Source organism: Dendropsophus ebraccatus, chromosome 1 (genome assembly GCF_027789765.1).
Source record: "Dendropsophus ebraccatus isolate aDenEbr1 chromosome 1, aDenEbr1.pat, whole genome shotgun sequence".
Taxonomy (NCBI): domain Eukaryota; kingdom Metazoa; phylum Chordata; class Amphibia; order Anura; family Hylidae; genus Dendropsophus; species Dendropsophus ebraccatus.
The window spans coordinates 227528841-227553413 of record NC_091454.1 but is presented as its reverse complement, the minus strand read 5'-3'; the positions used below and the strand labels follow the sequence as shown (position 1 = coordinate 227553413).

The following is a 24573-nucleotide window of genomic DNA, read 5'->3' as shown; positions in this document are numbered from 1 at the left end:
GAGGGTGACTACGGCTTCTGTTTTCATCATCACAGACATATTTCTTGTGTTACTATTCGGTGGAGGTCAGTATATTTTTGGGTTCGAGAGATACATAAATATTGTACTTGCTGTAATGATGCGGCCCTGTGTACCTGACCATAGTGCATTGTTATTTTTCTGTTTTGCTATTTTTCTGCTTTGAAAAAATAATAATAATAATAAAAATCCAATGAATTACTAAATCAAGAGTCTCAATTGATACATTGCCCCCTGAAATATTTACAATTTTCCTTCCCAGGAGGCATATCTGACTATCTGGTTTTGAAACTCATAACTGAGGCTCCGTGGACCGTGTGTTTGCATATTCCAAATATTAGTAAACTTTGGTACTGCCAGATAAGTGAATATAACTTTAAAGGCCCAGGGAGACAAAAAAAAAATAAATAAATAAAAACAGGACAAATAGGCCCTGAAGCTAGTACTAAAGCAGGCTCTAAACAACCGTCCACAATTGGGTGACAGTCCCTGCCCTGAAATAAGTGCAAGAAAACAGGATCAAACACTCACAGACAAAATACAGACAAAAAGAAAGGTTCAAAATAGAATGGGCAGATAGGCCGGGTCAGCAACAGAGAGGGTAGGACGGTACGGCAGACAAAAGGGTAGTAACAAAAACGGGGTCACAACCGAGAAGGCAGCAAAGATTAAAGTCAGAGAGAGAACGGGTAGTCAGAGACTGGTAAACAGAGGACAAAAGCCACAGAGGTAAATGGTGGAAAAGACAAATCAGATAGGACAGAGGATGGTAACTAAACAGACAAAGGGTCGGGATACCAGAAAACATTGAATACAGGACAAATTGCTAGATCAAGCTGAACAGAGCTATAAAGAGTGCGGATAGTAAGAAGAGAGATTCCATAATGGGAAACCAAGACCCAGACCCAATACCCATAGGGCCGAGCAGAGAAACGCAGACAAGTAACCAGACAAAAACACACAAGGAAAGAGGAGGAGAGAACTGTCCATCAAAGCACAAATACAAACTAGGCAAAAGGCAAAAGGTGAGAGCAGGGAGAACTAAGAAACACGCAACGGACAAATGTAGCAAAAACACTGAAAGACCTCGAGCGGAATATTAATCCCTTTGCTTCTCCAGCCTGTTACCCCCTCACCTCCACAACCTGTTACCCCCTCGCCTCTGCAGCATGTTACCCATTCACCTCCGCAGCCTGTTACCTCTTTGCCTCCGCAGCCTGTTAACCCCTTGCTTCTGCAGCCTGTTACCCCCTCCTTTCTGCTGCCTGTTACCCCCTCGCCTCCACAGCCTGTTACCTCTTTGCCTCCGCAGCCTGTTACCCCTTCGCCTAGGAAGCCTGTTACCCCCTCGCCTCTACAGCCTGTTACCTCTTTGCCTCCGCAGCCTGTTACCCCTTCGCCTAGGAAGCCTGTTACCCCCTCGCCTCCACAACCTGTTACCCCCTCACCTCCACAACCTGTTACCCCCTCGCCTCTGCAGCATGTTACCCATTCACCTCCGCAGCCTGTTACCTCTTTGCCTCCGCAGCCTGTTAGCCCCTTGCTTCTGCAGCCTGTTACCCCCTCACCCCCACAGCCTGTTAACCCCTTGCTTCTGCAGCCTGTTACCCCCTCCTTTCTGCCGCCTGTTACCCCCTCGCCTCCACAGCCTTTTACCTCTTTGCCTCCGCAGCCTGTTACCCCTTCGCCTAGGAAGCCTGTTACCCCCTTGCCTCTGCAGCCTGTTTTGGCCTTAATTCCCGGGGCCTTTCTCTCTTTATGCAGTAATAGCTCTGTGATGCTTTTAACTATTATGGTTATTTTGAAATAGTTTTTCTGTGACATATTCCTCTTTATGTTTGTGGTATACTTTTGTTGATAATCCAAAAAAGATTCTTGGACCAGCGTGTGCAGGTGAAGACATTAGACGTGTTTATTGGAAAGACCCATAAGAACATGGACACATCGATCACTTCTCACAGAACGTCAACGCGTTTCTGGCGCATGCGCGCCCTTGATCACGACGTCTTTCCAATGGGTCTTTCCAATAAACACGTCTAATGTCTTCACCTGCACACGCTGGTCCAAGAATCTTTTTTGGAATATTTGCAGCACATGCTTGAGTGCCGGACCGTGCGAGGCAGACTAACAACCTAGGTGAGCTGGCGTTCCATATACATCACAATACTTTTGTTGATACATTCAGTATTTTTTTTGTATTTAAAAAAAAAAAAAAAACATTTGTGCAAAAATGTGAAAATAATTTCTTTATATTCAAAATTCTCTTTTTCTAAAAAAGATAGTCATGCCACATGAACTAATTATTACAGCAACATCTACAACATGTCTGCTTTATGGTGATGTCATTTGGTGAACTTCCTTTTACTTGTTAGGATGTTAGAGGGCTTCAAAATTTTACAGTGATTTTTTCAAAATTTCAGGAAAATTTCAAATTCTGATTTTATTAGGGACCAGTTCAGTTCTGAAGTGGATTAGTTACCCCCATAAATCACTCCACTGTAAAAACTGCACCCCTCAAAGTATTTAAAGCAACAAGTTTAGGTGTTTCGCTGAAATTTAACTCCTTAACGACAAAGGGCGTATAGGTACGCCCTATTGCCGGTAAGGGCGTTCAGAGCGGGGCCGCACGGCGACCCCGCTCTGAACCTCGGCGGTCCCGGGTGCCGCTTGTAGCCCGGGACCGTAGGTATTAGCGGGCACGGTCCGATCGCCGTGCCCGCTAATACAGTAATCAGATGCAGCTGTCAAACATGACAGCTGCATTCGATTACCGGATCCAGCGTCTCCCTGGTGTCTAGTGGCGGAGATCGGTCCTCCGGGATGTTATCCCGGAGGAGCGATCTCCGTTTCTGAAGCCGGCCGGGGACCGCTCCAAGATGGCGCCGCTCCCGGCTCAGCACTCGTTTACTTCCGGCTGCAGCAGCCGAAAGCAAACGAGTGCCGATCTCATGGATCTCTGCAGCATATCTATGCTGCAGAGATCTCAATGAGAGATCAAAGTGTATATACTAGAAGTCCCCCAGGGGGGCTTCTAGTATATGTGTAATAAAAAAAAAATTAGAGTTGTTGTCAATAAAAAGCCCCCTCCCCTAATAAAAGTCTGAATCACCCCCCTTTTCCCAGGTTATAAATAAAAGTAAACAAATAAATAAATAAATAAACATGTTTGCTATCGCCGCGTGCGTAATCGCCCGAACTATTAATTAATCACATTCCTGATCTCGTACGGTGAACGGCGTCAGCGCAAAAAAATCCCAAAGTGCAAAATTGCGCATTTTTGGTCGCATCAAATCCAGAAAAATTGTAATAAAAAGCGATCAAAAAGCCGTATATGCGCAATCAAGGTACCGATAGAAAGAACACATAATGGCGCAAAAAATTACACCTGACACAGCCCCATAGACCAAAGGATAAAAGCGCTATAAGCCTGGGAATGGAGCGGTTTTAAGTGACGTATATTTGTTGACAATGGTTTGAATTTTTTACAGGCCATCAGATACAATATAAGTTATACATGTTATATATCGTTTTAATTGTAACGACTTGAGGAACATGAATAACAAGTCAATTTTACCCCAGGGCGTATGGCGTAAAAACACATTTCCCCCAAATAAACAAAATGCGTTTTTTTTTTTTTTCAATTTCACCACACTTTGAATTTTTTTCTGGTTTCGCTGTATACTTTATGCAAAAATTCAGCCTGTCATTGCAAAGTACAATTAGTGACGCAAAAAATAAGGGGTCATGTGGGTTTCTAGGTGGAAAAATGCAAGTGCTATGGCCTTTGATGCTCAAGGAGGAAAAAACGAAAACGCAAAAATCGAAATTGGCTCTGTCTGGGTTAAGCAAGTTAGAAGGAAAATTTTAAAATTAAATTTTTCTTGGTAGATATTTTATTTTAATCTATTTTCCCCCCACAGCAAATACTAACTTAGAAATGGAACGCAATATTTATCCTCCTTATTCCAATGTTTCTACAAATCCCCCCTTTGTGGCCGCAGTGCGTCACCTGACTCAACCACAGGCCGCAGACATGACAGAGACCTGGGGAATTTTGGGGCCTATTTTTATCTAATTTTTTAGCCATTATACCGCGTCACAGAGGCCTTGCAGTGCCAAAATATTTGTGTAAGACAAGTTGATTTTTCCATTCTGGGGACATGTGGCACCTTGATCATTTTTAATAACATTTTTTATGAGGTGATACGAATAATAAACACGATTAAGCAGCTGCTCACTAGCGCCGAAGCCGCTCACACCATAGCGTGCACTGACAGAGTTTTCTACGGCCGCTATTCAGTGAAGATGGCATGTCAGTTGTCAGTGAGGGATCCCGGCCAGAGCGTATACTATGTGTATACGTTCTGGCCAGGATTCCTAGGCAGCAATGGATGTCTATTTCCGTATAAATTTTTTCGCCAATGGAGTTATGTGATGGTTTCTTTTTTTTATTTTTAGTGGTACACCTTTTGGGTACATGTCACGTTGGTGCTGTGCTCCGAGCAGGGATGGATAGCACATAAGATGGAGGGAGACCTGCTGTCCACAGCCGTCTGAGTCCCAGGGTCACCTAGGAGAGACAGTCAGAGACAATCACGGCTAAGTGGCGCAGAGCTGGTGGAAATGTACTAAGTGCACACATGGGAGCATTCTATTAATCAGTAGGACCCAGACCCTGACTGGTCATTTGAAATGTCTCTATGACAAATGACATTGCCTTTCTTTCAAGTAGCACACCCAGCAAAAATGTGGTGGTTACCCACCCCCACAGTGCACATGGTTATGTAGTTTGGTAATTTAACTGTATGCATTGTGTATCCAGTCCTGCCCTGAACCACATGATCAAAAACTACAGTGAGTGATCAATTAAATGGAAGTCACTCATTCTATGCAGTCCATTGAGGATTGATAGCCTTGTATAAAGTGCACACATCAACTGCTGCAAGTTTCAGCGAGTAGGAGCGGCGATCATGTGGTCAAGGGCAAGGAAAATATCAGATATATTTATATCAAAATAATGGTCAGGAAAGGTGGATAAAAGAGACAATGTTACCCTTCTTCTTACTAAACAATAGGAGATCTCAGCTCACTCACCTCTGAGTTTATTTACTGCATGCTCAGGTGTGTATGTTGTCCCTACCACTTATCTGTTACCTTTCTATTCCTATGCCCTGTCCCATCATGTCTCTATGTTACCTCTCTATTCCTGTATCCTGTCCCCTTCACTTGTCTATGTTACCTCTCTATTCCTGTGTCCTGCCCCCTCATCACTTGTCTATGTTACTTCTCTATTTCTGTGTCCTGTTCCAGATCACTTGTCTAGGTTACCTCTCTATTCCTGTGCCATATCTTGTGTATGTTACCTCTCTATTCCTGTGCCATATCTTGTGTATGTTACCTCTCTGCTCCTGTGTCCTCTTCCTCATCACTTGACTATATTACCTCTCTGTACTCTGTCCTGCCCGATCACTTGTCTATGTTACCTCTCTGTTCCAATGTCCTGCTCACATCACTTGTCTATGTTACATCTCCATTCTTGTGTCCTGCTCCATCACTTGTCCATGTTACCTCTCTATTCCTGTGTCCTGCCCCCCATCACTTGTCCATGTTACCTCTCTATTCCTGTGTCCCACTCTAATCAATTGTGTATGTTACCTCTCTATTCCTGTGTCCTGCCCCATCACTTGTCTATGTTATCTCTCTATTCCTGTGTGCTGGTCCCCATCACTTGTCTATGTTGCCTCTCTGTTCCTGTGTCCAGTTCCACATCACTTGTCTATGTTACTTCTCTATGCTCTGTACTGCCCCATCACTTTTCTATTTTACCTCTCTATTCCTGTGTGCTGTGGCCATCACTTTTCTATGTTACCTATCTATTCCTGTGTCCTGTGCCCATCACTTGTCTATGTAACCTCTCTATTGCTGTGTCCTACCTCATCACTTGTCTATGTTACCTCTCTATTCCTGTGTGCTGTGGCCATCACTTTTCTATGTAACCTCTCTATTCCTGTGTCCTGTGCCCATCACTTGTCTATGTTACCTCTCTATTTCTGTGTCCTGTCCAATCACTTGTCTATGTTACCTCTCTATTCCTGTGTCCTGTCCCATCACTTGTCTGTTACCTTTCTATTCCTGTGTCCTGTGCCCATCACTTGTCTATGATACCTCTCTATTCCTGTGTCCTGCCCAATCACTTGTCTATGTTACCTCTCTATTCCTTTGTCCTGTCCCCATCACTTGTCTATGTTACCTCTCTATTCCTGTGTCCTGTCCCATCACTTGTCTGTTACCTCTCTATTCCTGTGTCCTGCCCAATCACTTGTCTATGTTACCTCTCTATTCCTTTGTCCTGTCCCCATCACTTGTCTATGTTACCTCTCTATTCCTGTGTCCTGCCCCATCACTTGTCTATGTTACCTCTCTATTCCTGTGTCCTGCACCCATCACTTGTCTGTTACCTCTCTATTCCTGTGTCCTGCCCAATCACTTGTCTGTTACCTCTCTATTCCTGTGTCCTGCCCAATCACTTGTCTGTTACCTCTCTATTCCTGTGTCCTGTGCCCATCACTTGTCTATGATACCTCTCTATTCCTGTGTCCTGCCCAATCACTTGTCTGTTACCTCTCTATTCCTGTGTCCTGCCCAATCACTTGTCTATGTTACCTCTCTGTTCCTGTGTCCTGCTCCCCATCACTTGTCTATTTGGAATTGACCATTGGACCATACGTACATCTACGGTGCAGGACTCCCAAAATAACTCCAAGGACTTCACGAGTGTCTTTCTTCGGCATTTATTCCCACTAGGCTTAAAAATGAGCGTCGGGTTTCGGTTTTGGACTGACACCTTTATCAAGCTCCTATATACAATAACATAAATTACTTAATAATACACAGATAGTTCCACTCAAGGGCAAGCATCCTCTACATAACTAAGACATTGCATAAAATGAATAAAATCTATCATGCAGCACTGAAACAAACTGCATGGCATAGACATTCACATTGCAGATGACCATGGGTCAAATAGGAACAACTGACACGGTTAGCCAATATCAGGTCAGTTTTAACATGTCAAAAAATTACAAACTAGTATAAACTAAAAGTATAAAGCTATAGAATACTCGATTTTCAAAAATGAAACCAATTAAGCAGCCTCAATACACATACATAACTCAGTTCAAAGGTCAGATCAGTTATAGCAATAAATAACAAAAATGTTGTGTGTTAGATCACTTGTTAACCACATGTAGCAATGTGCCAGCAACTAACCCCCTCGCTGAAAAACGCCAAGTCCTGCGCTGAGAGCAGCAGCAACTCCATGACATCACTTCCCCTGACTGATGTCACCTGACTTGCATCAGGAGCTGTTAACCCTCACAGGGCCAGGACCTATAGCGGGCAGTGGGAGAATGTGGAGGAATGTTTATGTGACTACATTGGATGGCCATCTAGAATATTCAAAGAATCCATTGACTCCAAATGGGAGGTGTAAAAGTATAAGATTATAAAATGTGTATACAAAAGATATGTATTATGTATATAATTAAAATATCTTTGTCTATAAAGTAAATACAAATAATTTAAAGGCCTGCTAGAATATAATAGTGGCCTGCTGATCTGAACAAAAAACTATTGTGAGATGCACTGGAAAAGGTACAATAGATGAAGAAAACATAAATAAATAAATAATAATAAAATTACAAAAAAAAATAAATATAAAAAAAGTAAAACTTTTTTTTTTTTTTTTTTTTTTAAATCCCTTTTCTTTTTCTTTTCTATATAACAAAATAGCATAAAAATTGTATATGCCCAATATCGATACAGTACAATAAACAGTTATATTCCAGATTGTAGTGCTAGTGCTGGCATAAGTGTTCTTAGCTTAAATATCCAAAAGGCTTCTCACCTATTGAGCGTTTTTTTGTCTATTGGCTTCTGTCGTTGGGAATTTTTCTAAGGGTGTCACTTTAAAACAGCTGAAGTCACGGTGGGGAAATTCAAGCAGGTGCCTCGACACACTGTGTTTGGTAAAATGAGAATTGGTGTTTAAATGGTGGCCGGTCAATCTCCTTCTGAGTGTTTGTGTGGTCCTACCAACATACTGGAGGCCACACTCGCACTAGAAAAGATAGAACACATAGTGCGAACCACAGTCGAGATCAGATTGGATGTTAAAAACATCTCCTTTAATATTAGATTTGAAAAATCGGGATTGGTCTGTTATCGTCTCACAACAGAGACAACAGTTACTGCCACATTTACTCACAGTGCCCTTGTGTCCACGTATTGGCTTGATTGCCACCCGGCTGGGGGCCTAAATATTTTTTAGGGTTTTACCCCTTCTGAATGTAATCTTTCGTCTTTCATGGATGACTGTCTTGAGTAAAGGGTCTTTCAGGAGGATTTTCCAGTTTTTTTCTGGACTTTCCCTGATATTTTTCTTGTGGGTATTGTACCTTTTGATAAAATTAGATTAGAAATTTCCACGGCCCTTCTCTGTATGTTTATTTTTTGAAAATAGGATTTCCTCCTGAATTTCCGCTAGGTTAGACTTGAAAGCTGCAGATAGAGTAACACTGGTATACCCCTTCTGTTGGAATCTATTTTTTAAAACTTAAAGGGGTGCTCCAGCATGGGGGCACTTTTTTGGGGGAGGAGGTGGCTGAAATAAAAGACGTCCACTTACCTCCCCGGTTCCAGCGGCGGGTCCCGCATCACTGCGCTCCGGTGCCCGGTTCCTGGCTGCTTCTGGGTGTCTGACGCGGACCCGAGACATGACGTCTCAGGTCCGCTCAGCCACTCAGTGAAGGAGGTGGGATCCGTTTGAAGTCCGCTCGGATCCCGCCTCCTTCACTGAGTGGCTGAGTGGCCCTGAGACTTAGCGTCTCGGGCGGCGTCAGACACCCAGAAGTGGCTGGGAACCAGGGACCGGAGCGCCGTGATGCAGGACCCGCCGCTGGAACCGGGGAGGTAAGTGAACTTCTTTTATTTCAGCCACCTCCTCCCCGGCCCCCCCAAAAAAATGCCCCCACGCTGGAGCACCCCTTTAAAACTGAATGAAGGGTATATTCTTGACCCACTTTCTGTAAAGGCCACTTCGGTAGTATAGGAAGCTTTTTGTGTCTACCTTTTTAAATTGGGATCTAGTAATAATTTTATCCCCAGTGGTGCTTACTTCCAGGTCAAGAAATGTCATTTTCTCTGGGTCAACATGGGCTGTGAACTGTATGTCCCATGTGTTATGGTTAAGATGATGAATAAAGGCTTCAGCAGATTTCCTGTCACCCCTCCATACCATAAAGAGTTTGTCAATGTACTTTTTGTAGTACACCACATAAAATTGTAAAACCAAGGGGACCCCTGAATGTATAGGGACTCGAACACGCCCATAAAGATGTTAGGATAACTGGGCGCGGCCCATATCCCCATAGCGGTACCACGTGTCTGATGATAAATCGTCCCCAGCATAAGGGAAACCATTTTGCGTAGGTATAAATTCAAAGCTGGCCAAAATGAAGTCTGTTTGTGGCTGTTCGTATTTGCCTTCTTCTTGTAAAAATGTGGAAACTGTTAAAAGGCCTAAGGTGTGCTCAGAGTATAGGGCCATCACATCCAATGACATAAGAAGATAGTCTGCGCTCCATGGTATATCTTCAGGTCACATATAAGGGACGTGGAGTCTCAAAGATATGATGGTAACTTAACAACGATCTCTTGAAGAGGTAAGTCTACAAAATGAGACAGTTGACTGGTAAGGGATCCCATTCCCGAGATAATAGGCCTTCCAGGTCGGTTCTGCTCATTTTTATGTATCTTCAGTAGATGGTAATAGAAGGCCATATTGAGAGAATTCACCTGTAGGAACTTCTTTCTTGTTTAGGAAACCCTCCCTAGTGGCATATCTATTAAATCAAGATATTCTTAATTTTGATGGAAGGGTCTATATCGAGAATGTCATAGTTGAAAGTGTCCGCTAAAGTGCGCAGAGCTTCCTGGTGATAGTCATCAAACTTCTGAATCACTATACCCCCACCCTTGTCAGCTGACCTAATTACAATGTTGGTATTTTTCTTTGTTGTTTGTCGCTATCCGTTCAGCTGAAGTTATATTACTATTCTTGATCTGTTTGTCCTTGGAAATGGACTTGGAAATGGACTTCTTCTAACATGGATGAGTAAAATGTCTGTACGTAACCCCCCCCCCCCCCTTCCTTGTGGTGGTGCGGATGGAAGGTAGATTGGGGTTTCACATCTAAGTGTACAGATGGATCGGCTGGTATGCTGGTCTCCCCGCTTTGTTCAACTCCTCCTTTTCTGTTTTTCTCGATTTTAAAATGGCGTATTAGGGTCAATTTGTAGGTACACGTGTTGAGATGGAGAAAAAGGTCAAAGTCATTGGAAAGCTGAACCAGACAAAAGGATAAACCTTTAGATAGTGTAACGCCCGGAGTAGTGGATCCACTGGACCGGCACCAGCGATGGCACAAACCTCACCAGGGAGCGGAGTCTAAGGGGCCGCTGGTTTTCACCAGAGCCCGCCGCAAGGCGGGATGGACTTGCTGCGGCAGGCGACCCCCAGGTCGCTACCCCTGGCTTGGTTGCTGGTGTCGGCAGGCGAGGCGTGGCAGGAGATGGTACAGGCAATAGTCTGCAGATGAGAGAGCACGTGACTGGCTGGACACAGGAACAGGTGGAGTGACAGGGGAACAGGAACCAGGAACAGGGACAAGGGACCAGGTAACGGACAGGACTCAGGAACAGGGACTAGGGACCAGGTAACGGACAGGACACAGGAACAACAGGGAGCTGGGCCAAACGCTATGGGAAGCATGTAGAGGCTCCAACACAGGGGACAGGGCATGCTGGGATTTATAGGGGAGTGATTGGTGCAACTACCAATTAGGAGCGCACTGCCCCTTTAAATCTGAGACAGCCGGCGCGCGCGCGCCCTAGGAGGCGGGGACGCGCGCGCCGGCCGGCACAGCGAGAGACAGGAGCGTGGAGAGGTGAGGCGCCCCCCGGGGCCGAACGTGTAGCAGCGCCGGGTCCCTGCACCGGGACCCCGGCAGCTGCATGAGATGGGGGGAGGTCGCGGCGGCGGCCCGGAGCATGGGACGCCGCCGCGGCCGTGACAGTACCCCCCCCCTTTGGCCTCCCCCTCTTTCTAACCTGCAGGAACCCTTTGATGAGATCTTGGTCCAGGATGTTAGCCTCGGGTTCCCAGGACCTCTCCTCAGGACCAAATCCTTTCCAGTCCACCAGGAAGAACCTTCTCCCTCTGACAGTCTTCATGGCCAGAATGTCCTTAACAGCGTAGACGTCGTCAGAGACGGCTTGAGGAGCAGAGAACGAAGATCTATCGGAGAACCGGTTCAGGACCACTGGTTTTAAGAGGGAAACATGGAAGGAATTCGGAATCCGCATAGTGGGGGGTAGGCGGAGTTTGTAGGTGACAGGGTTGATGCGTCTTAGCACCGAGAAAGGACCGAGGAATCGAGGGCCCAACTTGTAGCTGGGGATCTTGAGTCTGACATATTTGGCCGAGAGCCAGACTTTGTCACCTGGGAGAAAATTCGTGGCAGGTCTCCTCTTCTTATCAGCCTGGTCCTTCATGCGTTCAGAGGCTTTGAGTAAGGACTGTCGAGTTTGTTCCCAGATCGATTGCAGGTCAGATAACAACTCCTCCACGGCTGGGACTTCAGAGGATGGAGAGAGAGGCAGAGGAGGACGAGGATGATGCCCGTAGACCACATAGAAAGGGGACTTGCCTGTGGAAGTCGAGTCCAAGTGGTTATAAGAGAATTCTGCCCATGGGAGTAGATCGGACCAGTTGTCTTGGCGGCTTGAAACAAAATGGCGTAGGTAGTTGCCCAGAATCTGATTGACTCTCTCCACTTGCCCGTTGGTTTGAGGATGATAGGCCGATGAGAAGTCCAGCTTCACTTGGAGTTGCGAGCATAGGGCACGCCAAAATTTAGAGACAAATTGAGAGCCTCGGTCGGACACAATGTGAAGAGGAAGTCCATGCAGGCGAAAGATGTGTCGGAAGAACAACTGAGCCAGACGAGGAGCAGAGGGCAGACCAGGAAGGGCCACGAAGTGAGCCATTTTAGAAAAGCGGTCCGTCACCACCCAAATAACTGTATTGCCCGCAGATGGAGGTAGGTCAGTGATGAAATCCATCCCAATGTGGTGCCAGGGATGATCCGGGACTGGCAAGGGCAATAGTAGGCCGGCAGGTCTTAGACGGGGAGATTTATTCCTGGCACAGACTGCACAGGAAGCCACAAAATCCTTGACATCCTGGAGTAGATTGGGCCACCAGTAGTGACGGGAGATCAATTGCCCGGTCTTTTGGGCTCCTGGATGCCCGGCTACCAAAGAGGAATGCCCCCACTTCAAGATGCGTTTACGGAGTGCGGGGCGCACATAAGTCTTCCCGGGAGGCAGACTCTGCAGAGCAGAAGTGGCAACTGGTACTAGGCGGTCGGGAGGTATTATGTGACGAGGAGATTCCTCTTGCCCCATGACATCGGATGCTCGGGATAATGCGTCGGCCTTTAGATTCTTCTTGGCTGGACGGAAGTGGATGGTATAGTTGAACCGAGAGAAGAAGAGGGACCACCGAGCCTGCCTGGGATTGAGGCGTTGAGCCGATTGGAGGTAGAGGAGGTTCTTGTGGTCCGTGTAGATGTTAACCGGGTGTTTAGCCCCCTCTAATAGATGACGCCACTCCTCCAGTGCCAACTTAATGGCCAGGAGTTCACGGTCCCCAATGGTATAGTTCCTCTCGGCAGGGGAGAAAGTCTTAGAGAAGAACCCACAGGTTCTGGTCTTGCCTGATGTGTCCCTTTGCGAGAGAACGGCTCCTGCGCCCACAGAAGAAGCATCGACCTCGAGAGAAAACGGCCTGGAGACATCCGGGCGGACTAGGGCAGGAGCGGAGGCAAAGGCAGACTTGAGGCTATTGAAGGCTTGTTCGGCCTCTGGAGGCCAACGTCTGGGGTCCGCCTTCTTTTTAGTGAGAGCCACAATGGGTGCGACCAGGGTAGAGAAGTGAGGGATGAATTGCCGGTAATAGTTGGCGAAGCCCAGGAAACGTTGGATAGCTTTAAGTCCCACCGGGCGTGGCCATTGAAGGACAGCTGCGAGCTTGGCTGGATCCATTTGTAGGCCCTGATCGGAGACGATATAGCCAAGAAATGGAAGACTGCGCTGATGGAAAACACACTTCTCAAGCTTGGCGTATAGATGATTGGCCCGTAGTCTTCGTAGAACCTGACGCACTTGTGCCACATGAGTCTGCTGGTCCGGGGAGAAGACCAAAATGTCGTCCAAATAAACAATGACGCAGACATAGAGGAGGTCTCGGAAGATATCGTTCACGAATTCCTGGAAGACCGCTGGGGCATTGCATAGGCCGAATGGCATGACCAGATATTCGTAGTGCCCATCCCTGGTGTTGAAAGCGGTCTTCCATTCGTCTCCCTTACGAATTCGGACCAAGTTATACGCTCCCCTGAGATCCAGCTTGGAGAAGATCTTTGCTCCACGAAGACGGTCGAATAGTTCCGGAATAAGCGGAAGAGGATAGCGGTTTTTAACGGTCACCTTATTTAAACCCCGATAGTCTATGCATGGGCGGAGGGAACCGTCCTTCTTCTGAACAAAGAAAAATCCGGCGCCAGCTGGAGACGTGGATTTGCGGATGAAGCCCTTTTGTAAGTTCTCCTGGATGTAGGAGGACATGGCCTCAGTCTCGGGCACAGAGAGAGGGTATACTCGACCACGTGGAGGAGAAGCCCCAGGAAGGAGGTCTATAGGGCAATCATAGGCCCGATGAGGTGGTAGTGAGTCCGCCTCCTTGGCCGAGAAAACATCGACAAAGTCTTGGTAGTCCTCCGGTAGCCCGGATAGAGGCTTGACACAAGCAGGTGACCTTGTAGAGCACTTGGGTTGAGGAGATCTCAGACACCGGTTATGACAGTCCTGACCCCAGCTGAGAACCTCCCCAGTTCTCCAGTCCAGCTTAGGGGTATGGATTTGCAGCCAAGGAAGCCCCAGCAGGAGGTTGGAAGAGGAATGGTGCAAGACATAGAAGGAGATCTTCTCCTGATGTAAGGCTCCCACCTGGAGGACTAGGGGTGCCGTCTGGCTGTACACCGCTTCGGTAAGAACCTCCCCCGTAACCGAAGAGATAGACCGGGGTTGGGCTAGCTGGATCACGGGTAGCCGCCATCTTTGGACCAACGAAGCAGAGATGAAACTGCCAGCAGAGCCAGAGTCGATGAGGGCAGTAGTCTGGAAAACTTGCCCAGAGGGTGTCTGGATGGAGACGGGCATAGTCAACCTTGGAGAGGTGGCATTCACACCTAGGGAGGCCTCTCCCACCGGACCTAGGTGCGGGCGTTTCCCGGACGCTGAGGGCGTTGGGGACATCTCTGCCGATAGTGATCCGCACCACCGCAATAGAGGCAGAGATTCTGGTCCAGTCGACGGTTCCTCTCATCAGTCGTCAGGCGAACACGTTCCACCTGCATAGGAACCTCTGGAAGCGACTGGGACATAGGAGCAACAGGATTCTGGAACACCGGTGCCAGCCGAGGATGGCGACGGGGCAGACTCAGACGCCGTCCTTGCCGGACCTCCTCCTCTCTCTCGGAAAACCTGGTGTAGACTCTGGTAGCCAGTAGAATAAGATCGTTCAAGGAGGTAGGCAGATCCCGGGCAGCGAGCACATCCTTCACTTGGCTGGACAGGCCCTTTTTAAAGGTGGCAATCAGCGCGGCCTCATTCCAGTCTAGTTCCGCAGCCAGGGTGCGGAACTGGATGGCGTAGTCACCAACGGAGGAAGTCCCTTGGGATAAATTGAGGAGAGCAGTCTCAGCCGAAGATGCACGGGCAGGTTCCTCAAAGACAGAGCGGAACTCGTCCAGGAAGATTCGAAAATTGGCAGCAACCGGATCATTACGGTCCCATAGTGGCGTGGCCCAGGCCAGAGCTCTTCCCTCCAATAGGCTGATAATGAAAGCCACTTTAGAGCGCTCGGTGGCAAACTGACTGCTTAAAAGTTCGATGTACATAGTGCATTGGGTCAGGAACCCTCTGCACAACTTGGGGTCACCTCCATATTTACTTGGGAGAGCCAGTCGTAGTTTTGAAGAGGCTGCCGGAGGTGATGACTGCTGAGCTGTGGTATGCTGTTGAACGGCTGCAGTCAGTTGTTGAATCAGCTGTGACTGTTGCTGAATCTGTTGAGCTTGTAGGGCGACCACTCGGGCTACCTCGCGGATATCAGGCACCTCGCCGGGATCCATGGTTGGAGCCTACTGTAACGCCCGGAGTAGTGGATCCACTGGACCGGCACCAGCGATGGCACAAACCTCACCAGGGAGCGGAGTCTAAGGGGCCGCTGGTTTTCACCAGAGCCCGCCGCAAGGCGGGATGGACTTGCTGCGGCAGGCGACCCCCAGGTCGCTACCCCTGGCTTGGTTGCTGGTGTCGGCAGGCGAGGCGTGGCAGGAGATGGTACAGGCAATAGTCTGCAGATGAGAGAGCACGTGACTGGCTGGACACAGGAACAGGTGGAGTGACAGGGGAACAGGAACCAGGAACAGGGACAAGGGACCAGGTAACGGACAGGACTCAGGAACAGGGACTAGGGACCAGGTAACGGACAGGACACAGGAACAACAGGGAGCTGGGCCAAACGCTATGGGAAGCATGTAGAGGCTCCAACACAGGGGACAGGGCATGCTGGGATTTATAGGGGAGTGATTGGTGCAACTACCAATTAGGAGCGCACTGCCCCTTTAAATCTGAGACAGCCGGCGCGCGCGCGCCCTAGGAGGCGGGGACGCGCGCGCCGGCCGGCACAGCGAGAGACAGGAGCGTGGAGAGGTGAGGCGCCCCCCGGGGCCGAACGTGTAGCAGCGCCGGGTCCCTGCACCGGGACCCCGGCAGCTGCATGAGATGGGGGGAGGTCGCGGCGGCGGCCCGGAGCATGGGACGCCGCCGCGGCCGTGACAGATAGTAATGATATTTCCTGTGAATTCAGGATATGGGTGGATACAATTAATATTTGTATTGTTTCAACCTGTTTCTTTTTGACAAGGGATGAGGCTCTCCTCTGTATTGATTTTCCTCGTTTCGCCCATTCCATCCCTGGGTGTAAAGAAATTGGTGATCTTGTTGACCTGGACCCCCCCCCCCCCCCCACACACACACACACACACCTTTGTAGCTCCCAGTAGCATATTGGCACACAGGGGTGGTAGCAGGAGAGAAGTTGTTATTATCCTCCACTGTCTGAACCTCTTCTTGGGTGTCTGGGGTCAGATGGGCATGACAGCTGGGCTATAAGGAATATTGGTGACATCTCCACTCCAGAAAGAATCATGAGTGGACAATAAGGAGTGCTCAGTTTCAGATAGATGACGTCTCACTTCCTGTATATTAACTGGTGTGCTTATCTTCCCAAGAAGGCTGCCCCTGGGGTGTCTAAGTGCTGGTGTTAAGGGCACTCTGGTGTCATTCCTAGAGGGTTGAGGATCCCTGACTTGCTCCCCATGTTTTGGGCGTGTAGGGCTTTGTTGGTTCCTACCCTTAGGGCCATTTCTACTGGAATTTTTGAATATTCTGCTAGAAAAGACAGTTTTAAATTGTTGTTGTTTTTCTTCCCTTCCAGGTTGTGTTTTGTGGAAATGGGAGTTTGTTACTATTTCACTATTCTATGGCTGTTCTTTTCCTATTGCTAGGGTGCAAGCTGACGATTACATGGTCATGTCTGTCTCTTTTGAGTTTTTCAGATTTACTACTCATTAGCTCTTTTTTGAACATTCTCAACCTGTGGTTCACCCTGTTATAAAAATCTATAAATTCATGGGAATCACTGAAAGATTCAGTATTACATTGCTCTGGCTTGTTAACTCACGATACATCATAGAGCGCTTGTCAATTAATCTGGACCACATACCTGTAACAACATAAAATCATCCCAGTCTTTGGTAAAGTCCTTGTCCTCTGGATAGGTACAGTAGAAGTAAAAGGGAGCCTAAGGCCTCTTGGTGTAATCCTCTCCCTTGTAATCCTCACTTGTCTATGTTAGATCTCTATTCCTGTGTCCTCCATCACATGTTTGTTATCTCTGTCTGCTATTTCCTGCCCCATCACTTGTCCATATTAACTTTCTATTCCTGTGTCCAGTCCCCATCACTTTTTTGTTACTTCTCTATTCTTGTGTCCTGCCCCCATCACTTGTCTATGTTAGCTCTCTATTACTGTGTCCTGTCCCCATCACTTTTTTGTTACCTCTCTATTCCTGTGTCCTGCCGCATCACTTGTTTATGTTACTTCTCTATTACTGTGTCCTGTCCCCTTCACTTGTCTATGTTACCTCTCTATTGCTGTGTCCTGCCCCCTCATCACTTGTCTATGTTACTTCTCTATTCCTGTGTCCTGCCCCCTCATCACATGTCTATGTTACTTCTCTATTCCTGTGTCCTGCCCCCTCATCACATGTCTATGTTACTTCTCTATTGCTGTGTCCTGCCGCATCACTTGTTTATTACTTCTCTATTGCTGTGTCCTGCCCTATCACTTGTCTATGTTACCTCTCTATTCCTTTATCCTGCCCCCATAATTTGTCTATGTTACCTCTCTATTCCTGTGTCCTGTTCCCGATCACTTGTCTATGTTACCTCTCTATTACTGTGTCCTGTTCCCGATCACTTGTCTATGTTACCTCTCTATTACTGTGTCTTGCCCCATCACTTATTTGTTACTTCTCTATTCTAAGTGCTTTGTACCTATCAGCATTCTGCTTATTGGGCTGTGGGGCTTTAAAGTCTGCTCCGCTATGTGCCGCTCTTCCCTGGTGCTGAAAAAAAGCTGGATCCAGTCCTGGGAAACTGGGAGAAGTGGCACCTGGGGAGGAGCGTCAGGGAGTATAGCAGACTTCAAAGCCCCACAGCCCTATGAGCAGAATGCCGGTAGCCGCTTTGTCTCTACTGTAGATTCGCTCATCTCTAGTCATAATCTTTTTCAGTTAGCCAATAAATGGGATCAGCTACTGAGAACTCTCAATATTTTTACCTGTTAACAACTAAGTTTTAGAAGTTTTCCTCCCTCGTGATCTGGAACACAAGAGACACCTAAGATAATGGCAAAAACTTTCTATAGTGTTTTCACATCCCCCCCCCCCTCCACACACACACACACACACACACTGTGGGTATATATACTGGTGTGTACAGGTAGTTTATGGATCATTTTACACAGTATGTGATTTGCCTGATTCGTACACGTGATCTCTACATTGGATCTTCTGATCTGCTGCATTTTATCATTATTTTAGGGTTTTATGAAATGTAATAATCAGGAAACAGCAGAGAAATGTCTCTACAGGAAAATGGCGTCATCCCCTGTAAGTTCTTACTAATATAATATTAATAGTGGTATATGGCGCTTTCATCTTCAGTAGCATTATATACTATATAATATGACATTTTATGTACAAATATAACACAAAAAGCACAAAGGTGATGACAGGTTCCCTTAAAATGGGAATATCTGGGGTTAGGAAATACAAAGATACTTTCATGCAAAAGCGGCACTACCCTTGTCCTCAGGATGTGTGTGTGTAATTATAATCAAGCTCCATTCACTTCAATGGAACTGAGACGCAAATCACCCACACCTAAACTGAGGATAAAAGTAGTGCTGTGTTTGGAAGAAAGTGACCATATTTTTATGTAAATACAAATGTGAACAGCGCTCCATCGTGTGGCGTCTGCAACAGGTGGGAAGATAGAAAAAGAGTGTATTGGAGACTCTCACCTTATGTTGTGAAAATACAAGGCACAACACAACACAACACAACCGCAGCCATTTCCAGGAACCAAAAAGGTGATAAATCGACCATTCCTCCACTCCAAACCCTGGATAGAAACAACGTGTGCAGGTCCAGTAGGTAAAGTGATATATAAGATACAAAAATTTATTAAAAACACAACATGTTTCGAAGTCGTGCTGACTTCTTTCTCAAGAAACGCATTGGGGGAGATTTATCAAAGGGTGTAAAATTTAGACTGGTGCAAACTGCCCACAGCAACCAATCACAGCTCAGCTTTAGGCAGTGCTGAAAGGAAAGCTGAGCTGTGATTGGTTGCTGTGGGCAGTTTGCACCAGTCTAAATTTTACACCCTTTGATAAATCTCCCCCAATGCGTTTCTTGAGAAAGAAGTCAGCACGACTTCGAAACATGTTGTGTTTTTAATAAATTTTTGTATCTTATATATCACTTTACCTACCTGGACCTGCACCCGTTGTTTCTATCCAGGGTTTGGAGTGGAGGAATGGTCGATTTACTATATATTTTTATGTAAGCTTGGATAACTCCTTTAAGACTATCCTTGCTTATGACATATTAAATATTCTAATGCACATCATTTAATTCATCAGTCCTATCCTACGACTAGAAATCAATCTGACCACAATTGTGTTTGTAACATCCGTGCCCATTGAGGCTTCAGCACCATCTTCTGTCCGTATGACAAAGGATGCGCTGTTGTCCCTAATTTTGTACATTTATTATATTTTGTCTGGTCTAAACATTGCTCTATTGCTCTATTTCAGATTAGACTAGGTTAGATTCCACCCCACCTGTTTGTGTCTCCTGCGGACTTTGTTTTGGGCTGCAGGCGGTTAATCTAGTTGTGATTGACAGTTTCTTCACCACTCATATTCCTTCCTTACCTGTCTGTGATCTGTGTGGGCTGGATGTTAGAGGATTGGTCCAATCACACCCTGGACCAGAGGGGAGGGGGCGTCTGATACACCTGAAAATCACAGAAAGTGATGGAACCACAGAACTGGAATGGGAAGAGCATGAATGCATCTAAGACTTCCAGGTCGCTCTATTACACCTCTGAATTGAAAAGCTTTTTTACTGAAAATAAAGGACACCCAACCCGAGAGAAAGTCCAAATTTAGGGTATAAACACACAAACCGTATATGCAGCGTATTTACTGCTGCGATACGCAGCAAATACCCAACAAATACGCAACAAATACGCAACAAATACGCAGCAGATTAGATCTAAATAACTGAACACAGCATCAAATCTGCACCACCAAATCTGCTGCGTATACGGTGTGTGGGTTTGTACCCTAAAGTGGAAAAATGTTAGGAAACACTCTTTCCTGCACATTTGTAACGATTATAAGCTGAACTATCTCCCACCTTAGTTCTTATAATTTATGACAACTATAGATGCCGTAGGAGAGGAGGAAAGCAAACTACACCCACCAGTTACTGCCATTGTACATGCGGTACTGGGCATCTATCGAGCATCTATACACGAGCCTCTATACACAAGCCTATACACGAGCATCTATACACGAGCCTCTATACACAAGAATCTAATCACGAGCATCTATACACGAGCCTCTATACACGAGCCTCTATACACGAGCCTCTATACACGAGCCTCTATACACGATCCTCTATACACAAGCAACAATACACGAGCCTCTATACACAAGCATCTATACACAAGCATCAATACACGAGCATCTATACACAAGCCATTATACACAAGCCTCTATACACCAGCATCTATACACAAGCATCTATACACGAGCCTCTATACACAAGCCTCTATACACAAGCATCAATACACGAGCATCTATACACGAGCATCTATACACAAGCATCTATACACAAGCCTCTATACACAAGCATCTATACACGAGCATCTATACACGAGCCTCTATACATGAGCATCTATACACGAGCCTCTATACACGAGCATCTATACACGAGCATCTATACACGAGCATCTATACACGAGCATCTATACACGAGCATCTATACACGAGCATCTATACATGAGCCTCTATACACGAGCATCTATACACAAGCCTCTATACACAAGCCTCTATACACAAGCATCTATACACAAGCCTATACACGAGCATCTATACACGAGCATCTATACACGAGCATCTATACACGAGCATCTATACACGAGCCTCTATACACGAGCCTCTATACACAAGCCTATACACGAGCATCTATACACGAGCATCTATACACGAGCATCTATACACGAGCATCTATACACGAGCATCTATACACGAGCATCTATACACAAGCATCTATACACAAGCATCTATACACAAGCATCTATACACAAGCATCTATACACGAGCCTCTATACACAAGCCTATACACAAGCATCTATACACAAGCATCTATACATAAGCATCTATTGAGCATCTATACATGAGCATGTATACACGATCCTCTATACATGAGCCTCTATACACGAGCATCTATACATAAGCATCTATACACGAGCATCTATACACGAGCATCTATACACGAGCCTCTATACATGAGCATCTATACACGAGCCTCTATACACGAGCATCTATACACGAGCATCTATACACGAGCATCTATACATGAGCCTCTATACACGAGCATCTATACACAAGCCTCTATACACAAGCCTCTATACATGAGCATCTATTGAGCCTCCATACACGAGCATCTATACACAAGCCTCTATACATGAGCATCTATACACAAGCATCTATACACGAGCCTCTATACACGAGCCTCTATACACGAGCCTCTATACACAAGCATCAGTACACGAGCATCTATACACGAGCATCTATACACGAGCGTCTATACACGAGCATCTATACACGAGCCTCTATACACGAGCCTCTATACACAAGCATCTATACACGAGCATCTATACACGAGCATCTATACACAAGCCTCTATACATGAGCATCTATACACGATCCTCTATACACGAGCATCTATACATGATCCTCTATACACGAGCATCTATACACGAGCCTCTATACATGAGCATCTATACACGAGCCTCTATACACGAGCATCTATACACAAGCCTCTATACACAAGCCTCTATACACAAGCCTCTATACACGAGCATTGAGCACTAAACTATATATTATTTATTTTCAATGCTATCACTATATATATTCAAAGAAAATGTACAATCCACATGATTTGAATAATGTGTCATTGCCAGGGTAAGAGATATTGGGGGAGGGGGATTTTTCAAGACTGCACCTACAAGGTTTGTTCAAAGAGCCGCAAATGTTTGTGGACATACGCCATATACCCTACATATGTGCAAATACATTTGCAGACATAGGCCAGCTGGGGGCAAGGTATGGAAGGGCATGGTCTCTTCCTGTGCCTTATAACATTCTCTCCCGAGTTGTGATGACATCACAACTCGAGGGAAAAGGCCTGTCCCAGTTGATGGACTGGCCACTAAGCCAATCAGGGACTGGATCGGCGTCTCGCCCCAGTCACTGACTGGCTGAGAGGCCAGATTACCCGCTGGGTTGTAACTTGTCAGCACCGAATATCCTGGAGTCTGGTGGGGGTCCCGCGGCCAATCCTGCTGCTCACCACAGGCACGGAGAGAGTTAAGTTAGCACTTGTAATCAATTTCCCCCTGCACTTGCCAGCTGCCGGATTTTATAATCTGCCGGACTTTTCCTAGAATTGGTAATAATTTGATCGTCATACTGTACAGCATGACTTGAGGTAATGTATTCTTCTAATGTTTGTCTCACTTTACTTTTTTATTCTCCACGCAGACAAATCTGACTCGAGTTACTGAGTTTTTCCTCTTTGGTTTCCAAGGAAGTCAACTCATAAGAAATGTTCTATTCTTACTTTTTCTTCTAGTTTATGGTACAACAATCTGTGGGAACCTCCTGATCATCACCCTGGTGTCCACCAGTAAGATCCTCCACACCCCAATGTACTTCTTCATCTCACAGCTCTCCATCACTGACATCTTATTATCTACAGTTATTGTCCCCAACCTGCTCCACATCCTACTGAATAATGGGGCCACCATCACTTTTATTGGTTGTATGACTCAGTTTTTTTTCTTCGGTGGCTCAGAAGCTTTTGAATGTTTCCTCCTGGCTGTGATGTCCTATGACAGATATGTGGCCATCTGTAATCCCCTCCGGTACTCCACTATTGTGACAAATACATTTTGTGGCAAGTTAGTTGCTGTTTGTTGGCTTTGGGGTTTTGGTATTTCATTCATATTCACCATAACACCAGCAAAGCTAATCTTTTGTGGCCCTAATTCCATTGACCATGTATTCTGTGACATTGTCCCCTTACTAAAACTTTCCTGTTCTGACACCTTCATTGTCTTCATGGAGATTTATGTTATAAGTATTCCAATTGTCTTTATTCCCACCACAATCATTGTTGTGTCTTATACTTATATTGTTTCCACCATCATGGGGATCCCATCCAGTACTGGTAGACAGAAAGCCTTCTCCACCTGTAGCTCCCACCTCATTGTGGTCTCCATATTCTATGGGACTATGTTCGGTGTTTATGTTGTCCCAACAAAAGGCAGAACCCTCACCATGAGTAAAGTGCTCTCCCTGCTATATACTGTGTTTACTCCTTTCATTAACCCTATTATATACAGTCTGAGGAATAAAGATATTAAGAAAGCTGTAGGGGGAACACTCGGTAAACATAGAGTTTTATTAACAGTATCGACAGTAACGTGTGATTTACCCAGAATGTAGAGACAGCAAAAAGTCCAGCACTCACCATTAGTAGTCATGATTTGGGATTTATTCAGGACACATGGGCTCAGGTGTGGAAGTGGGAAGGTGACCAGTGGGAGCGTGCAGAAGAGGCGACTATCGTTTTGCGCTCATGGTGAACAGGACTTATGGTGAGTGCTAGACTTTTGGCTTTCTCTACATTGTTGATACAGTATATCTGCATCTCCATTCTTGAGTCTTTGCATCATAAGCTATTAGTGGAGGACATGTTAGATTGTCTCACACTTATCCTTAGTGCAGCACGTGTGAACTGTGAGCAGTGCCAGCTGTATCTTCAGCCATATAACATGTAATATATACTGCATGGTAAATGCCATAAAAATACTACTACTACTACTACTACAACTAATAATAATAATAATAATAATAATAACAACAACAACAACACTACTGCTACCACCACTACTACTATTATTCCCACTACTACTACTACTACTACTACTACTACTACTACTACTAATAATAATAATATCTACTAATACTACTACTACTACTACTACTACTACTATTATTACTACTACTACTACTATTATTACTACTATTATTACTACTACTACTACTATTATTACTACTATTATTCCCACTACTACTAATACTACTACTACTACTACTACTACTACTAATAATAATAATAATAATAACAACAAATTATTATTATTATTATTATTATTATTATTATTATTATTATTATTATTATTAGTGATGAGTGAAGCTAATTCACAGGGATTTGTTACCCAAATTCGCTAAACATGGTGGCTGCAAATGTTAGCTTGCAGGACTGTCACTAAGCAGGAGAAAGGAATTATCCATAATCTCTTTCATCCGTCCAATCAGCTGCAGGCTCCTTTGTGATGTCAGCACCTCCCCCTCTATATAAGGTGATTTTTTTTCC

The 24573-nt window shown here is 45.7% G+C and overlaps 1 protein-coding gene across 1 annotated transcript; it reads left to right on the top strand.

Moving 5' to 3' along the window:
* The first annotated feature begins 902 nt into the window (after positions 1-902).
* Positions 903-23639, top strand: LOC138785990 (olfactory receptor 5G9-like). Its single transcript, XM_069962564.1, has 3 exons — positions 903-1043; positions 1139-1549; positions 22674-23639. Exons 1-3 carry the CDS (start codon positions 903-905, stop codon positions 23637-23639), a joined length of 1518 nt encoding a protein of 505 aa, XP_069818665.1.
* Positions 23640-24573: the final 934 nt, after the last annotated feature.